Raw genomic sequence first — 7,341 nt, 5'->3', positions numbered from 1 at the left:
TGTCTATGAACAAGAGAGTTCTAAAGAGAGCTAAAACATGCCATAATAGATGCACACACCTGGATGCATACATATATAGTGCATACAAGTTCATGTGTGCACGTTTGCATGTGTATGTGCGAATTTGTATAGTACACATGTTTGTGTGCATAATGACGATGATTTTCTTTATCAAACTTTTGTTGCTTGCTTTTTTTTCCATTTTTATACTCTGATGTTTAATTTTGGCATATAGAAAATTTCACTACGCAAGGAGTAAGCCACATTTACTAGTCATGGGTTTTTACAAATCTATAACCCTATTTTGTTACTAGTTTAAATGCAAGATAGTTTCAATCATTGTGAGTGGTGAAAAAGCCCCTAAATTCCACATGTTCTAACAATTTCAATTTTGGCAAATAGAATTTTGGAGAAATTCACCAATTTTTATTGATTACAATAGCTTCAATTTGATGATTCATGCCTTCAAATTAAAAACCCCAATTTCTCTTGAATGCAAGGCCTTCAATTTTATTGATTTTTAGTGAATTCAACAATAGCCCTAAAATTTATGAAAATAGCTTTATTTTGATGATTTTACTTGGATTTTTGAAAAGCCCTAAATTTGATTTTTGTAATACTAAGATGTTGGTAGATGGTGAACATGAGGACCAAGAATATGATCCCCTTCCGAACCCTACCACCCACATGTTTTAGATTATGAGTGGTGATGAATCCCCTAATCCCAAATGTTTTAAGCATGTAGATTTTGACCTTTCTTTACATCCCATATGTTTTAAGCATGTGCGTGAATTCCACACGTCAACAATTTTAATTTTGGCATGTAAAAAATTTCACTCGACAAAGCAAAGATATTTTAAGTGAAGATTTAAGTGAATTTAGATATTCTAGTATAGTTGGTATATATTTATAAGGAGAGATTTTATAAACATGAATCTTTTCGTTGTTGCATCCAATGATGCCAGTAGAGTTTTCATGTATAAAATTGTGCAGGGAAAACAAGTGATCATCAAAACTCATGTCAAGTGAAAACATGTAAGCAAGTTCAAAATACAAAAAATGTTGAGACAGTTGTGGTTGAAAACCCATTATGTTCCTCAGGTGTTCAAACTCACAAGAGGGTATTACCCTTTGGGCCAATCACACACCATGGACAATTAGTCAAAGACTTCAATGCCCATGTCCATCTTTAAGTTTCAAGCAAACTTGAAGGGCATGTAGCATGGTGAAAATCATCAAAGACATCAGATATGTAGTGTGGTGAACTACATGCCCTCCATGGTGTCCATGGCAAGGACCCGTGATCTCTCTCTCTCTCTCTCTCTCTCGCTCTCTCGCATGCGCGAAAATTTGACTTCGAGGTAGTGAGCCTTGCAGACCGATAAGGCTGCTGGGGATAGTCACCTCAAGACATTATACTGAATTGATTAGACTCTCAAATAAGCATGAGTTTCCTGATCATGGCTGAGCGATGTGATGGTCACTTTATTGTGTTCAGTTAGTCCAAGTCTCAAAAATAGCAGTCTTATTCCACCAGTAACAGATGCTTGCAGAACTGGGATAGTGCCCAGAAAACTACAAAGAATTGAAAAGCTTTGAATCAGTCAGGGCAGAGAAGGAAAGATGCACAAAACAAGTCCCACTGTACTCGTGGTCACTTTACTCCCCGCAGTGTAGCAATCGATTACTCATAGACACCATCCTCTGTACTCATAATCAAAGTGCCTGTGTTCATAAAAGATGTTGAATCTCAGTCCCGAAACTCCTGCATGAATCTGTCGTGAAATTTGGTAAGCCGTTCAATAATATCTGGCATTTTCTTTTCCGGCGGCAAAATTGTAGTTCGGAAATGCCACGTTCCCGGTACCTGGGGACACCACTCATTGAGGGTACATGTGAAGACCCATCCTCTACATGATAAAGGTTTTTGCAGAGTATTTCTGCCTATACATTTCACATACCAAAAGGTAGCGTGCCCTTACCTGGCCAAATCCCGAACCTGGTACGACAACAATGCCTGTGGCATCAAGCAAACGCCGACAATAGAATGTATCTGGCACCATCCCTGCAGCTTTTGCAGCTTTGATTGCTCCCTTGGGTAGTTCTAAGCGAGGGAACAAATACATAGCACCTTCTGCTTCGTTGCAGGTTACCCCCTCCAGCTTGTTCAAGGCAGAAGCAAGCATCTGCATACGAAATCATCATCGTTAAACCAACCATTTGCCAACAGACATTTTACTTCAAATGGGAGATGGTGACGAGACACCTATGGGGGGAGGGAAGGAGGTTAGACATGCACCTTTGCTCTCCTGCCTAATGATGAAAGAATTCCTTCGCGCTCACTAACATACAGTTCATATGACTCATCTCCAACCTGCATGATAGTGCAAAGTCAAGTTTGTGGGGAGAAAACTCTCCCCCTCTCTCCCTCTCTCTCTCTCTCTCTCTCGATGGCCCCCTGTTTGCGCTGCGCACTGGTGGCTGCCCTGCTGTTCCTGCTGTGGACCCCCTGCCTTGATGCGCTCTCCCTGTGCAACCCACCCTTAGATTTCTTTGCCCCCTTCCCCAACACGCGCTGCATGCATATCCCTGATCGCCCTGCCCAACCCACCCTTACCTTGCTGCAAGTGTATCCCTACTCTCTCTCTCTCTCTCATCAAACACTGCACAAGCAGATGATAAGCAGACTCATGGACTCTTTAAAAGAAACAGATTTAGAGACTCAGAGGGCCTGAACGAGACCAGGCAACCCCGGAACCTGCCCCACTGATAGGGGAAATTAGGGCAGAGATGGAGATCCTCAAGGCCACTGTTAAAGACCATGCCATGGAAGAAGGCGAGCTGGATTCATGTAAGGACTTGAGGACGGATATGGAGCAGCTCAAGGCTGCAAACGAGAAGCTAAGGGAAGAGCTGCATACTTCTAAAAAAGACTGGGTGGAGGCAGTGAAGAGACATAAAACCACACAAAGCATTATACATGAGACCCTACAGGAGGGAACTTCGCCCAAGGCAGATGCTTTGGCCCTCTACCAAATGTTGGGTGTGTGGAAGACACCCCTACCCCCCTTCCCTCTCCTTTCTTCACAGACACATGGAGAGCAGGGAAGGACATGACATGAGAACGGCCTCTTATCATCAATTTCCCCTAATCAATAGCAGACAAAGCTTGGATACTCGGGTTGCCCTCAAGGGCATACAAGTTTACATAGGGGATGATCTCAAGAGGGGTAGCTGTCCTTTTAGACCTTACCTCTGACAGATTCTCAGCATCGTCCGGAATGATTAGGACACACGGTATCCTTGGATGCGGCTACGGCTTATTGGGGACAGATTCATCCACATTGCTGTCTGTTATTTTGCACCAAGCCACTCCCCTTACGCCGCACAGCATTGGACTAGATATTGGGCTTTATTGACAATATGGAAGATGAGAAACAATGCTATGTTTGGGCAGACGCCTCTAGAGGCATATGCTTATTTTAAGATGAATTTGCGACAATCCCTCCATGATTGCTTACAGTTTGAGGACATTGCTTTTAGCCAAGTTACTTTGGGATACTCTCCATTTCGGAGACCTCCCATCATGTAAATTTATGAGCATATAAATATACTGCACTAGATATTACCAAAAAAAAAAAGTGTGTGTGTATTACTCTGCAGTGCGAGGTTTTTATGAGAGAATTCTCACTTGAGTCCAAGTACAAACAAATGTTGTTGGAAAAGTCTTCTTGTTCTTCGGACAACAAATTATGCATGTTTACCCTAGGTCGCCCACATTGATATTCAAGCTGCAGAATGCTCTTTACATGGTGACATAGGCAGTCATGCTCCCATGCAAGATGTGATGTAGCCTCTCTTTCACTCACATTGTAAATATGTTAATACCAATCAAGTGCTTTACTTACAAATATACAAGGCCTCTGTGATGTAAATAAATGGAGGTTTTTTTGGTCACATGTAAATACTATACATCCCCATGTGGTTTGTTTGCAGCATAGATTTGCTGGAAGACAAGGGGTCTTCTCTTGATATCATGTTTTCTATGCGGTAACTCAAGCTTTTTCTGGAACTCTTATGATGGAAAAGCATGAGTTGCGGCCTATAATGGCGTGCAATGATCCGAATGGTCATTGACTTGTGGTGCAATGTATGATTGCAAGAGAGCTGTATGAATTTGCAAGTGTTTATGCATCACATAGAGCTGCGATGTGGCGCTTCTTACGAATATATCCATGGATTTCAAATGCTTTTATTATAGGGGATTTCAATAATTCACCTCAAAAGGGTTATACTTTTCATCATAATGATGTTACGGAGTATTGGGCACGCTTAGATGGTATCTTCTCAATGTTGCATCACACACGTAAAATGTGGATTGATCACACATTGCGCCTCTGTGATCATTCGTCGGTATGGCTTGGACTGTACTTTAGACTGTCCATTACCTGACAGAAGGCTACTTATGATTAAGAACAATTACTTGTCACATGCTCATTTTGCTGATTTGGTACGTACAACTGCATATCCCCTTGTGATGAATATGCAAGAGGATATGGATATTGCTTGGTTTAGTTTTGTATAGTGAATGCAAGCTATGATCTAGGACTATAGCTTGGCCTATACTTTAGACTGTCCATTACCTGACGGAAGGCTCCTTATGGCTTGGCCTGTACTTTAGACTGTCCATTACCTGACAGAAGGCTACTTATGATTAAGAACAATTACTTGTCACATGCTCATTTTGCTGATTTGGTACATACAGTGATGAATATGCAAGAGGATATGGATATTGCTTGGTTTAGTTTTGTATAGTGAATGCAAGCTGTGATCTAGGACTATAGCTTGGCCTGTACTTTAGACTGTCCATTACCTGACAGAAGGCTACTTATGGCTTGGCCTGTACTTTAGACTGTCCATTACCTAACAGAAGGCTACTTATGATTAAGAACAATTACTTGTCACATGCTCATTTCGCTGACTAGGTACGTACAACTGCATATCCCCTTGTGATGAATATGCAAGAGGATATAGATATTGCTTGGTTTAGTTTTGTACAGCGAATGCAGGCTGTGATCTAGGACTATAGCAGATGGTATATGGAAGAGAATAGAAGACAAGTAGAACAAGCCAAAATTGCAGTGCAAGAGTACACTGAAATTAGCTAGCTCACAGAGCTAAATAATGATGAACAATAGCTGTTTAACACAAGCTACAAATTGCCTCTGTCATAATGATAATTGTAAGCTTAATAACTGGCAAACTAGGGCGAGACAAAAGCCATTACTTGATTAAGGTTGCTTATCAAAATCTTTTCTCAAAGGCTTGCTTACTTCTAGACGAAAGCAATGCATGGCAAGGGTCAAAAGAAAAGATGGTACTTGGACATGCACTAAAGCTCAGCTTGCAAACACTTGCCATGAATACTTTTGTCATGTTTTCTACCCCTCTACCTCTTTCCAATGAGGTTCTTGATGCGCGAGAACTTTTCTTATAGTAGGTTATGCCTGTCATCACATAGCAAGAGGCTAACAACATTGAGGTTCTAGGAAAATGGAAGTCTCCAAGCTGGGATGTCCTGACTGTGGAGTTCTTTCAAATGTTTTGGGATAACTTGAAATCGCCAGTCAGTCTTATGGACCATGGTAAATCACTGTTGGAAGGTTGGACAGTTGCCATGCTCGTGGAAAGAAGGTTTGTTGAAATTGCTGCCCAAAAAATAGCTCAGTTATACTATATCGGATTTGCGTCCCATCTCCTTCATGCCTGTCATATACAAATTGGTCACCAAGATGCTTGTTAATAGAATAAAGGGTGTCCTACATGTAGGTCTACATCCAGCACAGTATGGATTTGTCCCTAGAAGACAAATTGCTAACAACATAGCAAATGCATACATAGGCATTGAATATGCCAAGTATATGAAGCAAGATGTTCTCATCATGCAGATATACATAGCCAAGGCCTTAGACACAGTTTATTGGGAGTATTATAGTGCAGGTTATGGACATAATGGGCTTTAGCGACTCCCTTTCCTCGCATTGGAAGTCCCCGAGGCTCGAGGAGGCCAAGAAATAAAACATCAAAAGAAGGAGAGTTAGGCACACCAGTCCCAAATATCCTGAATTGCTTTCCATGTCGCTTGCCCGGAAAGCGTCTTGTGATATCATCGGCCAATTGTCGAAGAAACTCCTTGTCTCCAAACAATGCCATAACAAATGATGTACACTTTCAGAATGAGCTCCACATCTACAACAGGTGGCTCTAGCTATCCCTCTTTTAGCGAGCATCTCCACAACAGGGAGGACACCCACTAAACAACGCCGAAGAAACAATCTTTGCTTTAAAGTCAGCTTACTTTTCCATATACCCCAGAGGTGTTTTTTCCACCATCTTTCACTCTTTTGCATACCCCAGAGTGTTGCCATGTGTGTGAATTCAAGGTGGTGGAAGAAAATAGTTATACATGCTAGCTGCAATTATCTTATCCAAATGTGATCCCCGAGCATTGTCAGTTTGCCATTTCACTTTCTAGTCATATAGCCTACCATTTTCACAACAAGTGGAGGCAATGGTTCATATGGCTGCAATAACCTTTTAATCTTCCTCCAAATCGGTCTATAATGCAAACCCATGTTATGCTCACCGAAAACCTATGGGAATAATAGCACATTCCATGTATCATCCACAACATCCTGTAGCGTGCGTATACCCAAGAATGCCAAAAAGCATGCTTTACATGGCTCTTGCATAACTAGCGGTTCTGCAAACAAAGAGAACCAATGTTGGTGTTGGACTCTCACACTCACACTCACACACACAGAAACCTGCACATTAGGGTTAGGTGCAGGAAGAAGAAGCTCACACAAAAATGAGAGAAATGAAATGAAATGATATATTAACGTCTCTAAGAGGCCAAAGTGGCCTATGAGACCAAAACTGAGAGTACATCTGAAGTTGGTGTCTCATCAAAGAGAACAACTAAATGAGACTAAAAAGTACAATAAACTGATTGTCCTACAGTTATAAGAACAGAATTGTAAGACTCTGAGATGATACTGAGTAGAAAATACTGGAAAATACTGAAAAATGTATATTAGGTAGATCCATGTATGCTGATCAGTTGAAGTGTTGCCCTCTCCTTAGATCAAGTATCTCCGCCACGGGGCTGTCTAGAATGGAGAGGTCGTAGAAGCAAGGTAGGCGCCTCCGATGCCGAGCAATAATTGCTCTGATCTGGCGATGGTGAGGATGCCGTGGTCGGGATCCGGGTGGGCGTGGCCGACGAGCACGACATAAGATAAACTACTCTATCAGTGGTGACTCCCTGGGAGCGTGGTC

General features: G+C 41.7%; 1 protein-coding gene across 1 annotated transcript in view; it reads right to left on the bottom strand.

Annotated features, from left to right (window-relative positions):
* Nucleotides 1-1,349: 1,349 nt before the first annotated feature.
* Nucleotides 1,350-7,341, bottom strand: part of LOC147617706 (alanine aminotransferase 2-like) — a 132,802-nt gene continuing 126,810 nt past the window's right edge. The window contains exons 13-15 of the mRNA XM_086775948.1: nt 2,300-2,374; nt 1,983-2,186; nt 1,350-1,867 (exon numbers count right to left, since the gene is read on the bottom strand). Coding sequence (XP_086632074.1) covers nt 1,751-1,867; nt 1,983-2,186; nt 2,300-2,374 — 396 coding nt within the window. The 3' untranslated portion in view covers nt 1,350-1,750. The remainder of the gene's footprint in view (nt 1,868-1,982; nt 2,187-2,299; nt 2,375-7,341) is intronic.

This window comes from Cibotium barometz, chromosome 36 (genome assembly GCF_041138505.1).
Source record: "Cibotium barometz isolate CiBa-2024 chromosome 36, ASM4113850v1, whole genome shotgun sequence".
Lineage (NCBI taxonomy): Eukaryota > Viridiplantae > Streptophyta > Polypodiopsida > Cyatheales > Cibotiaceae > Cibotium > Cibotium barometz.
Note: the sequence above shows the minus strand (reverse complement) of the source record. Positions and strands in the feature narration are given on the sequence as shown.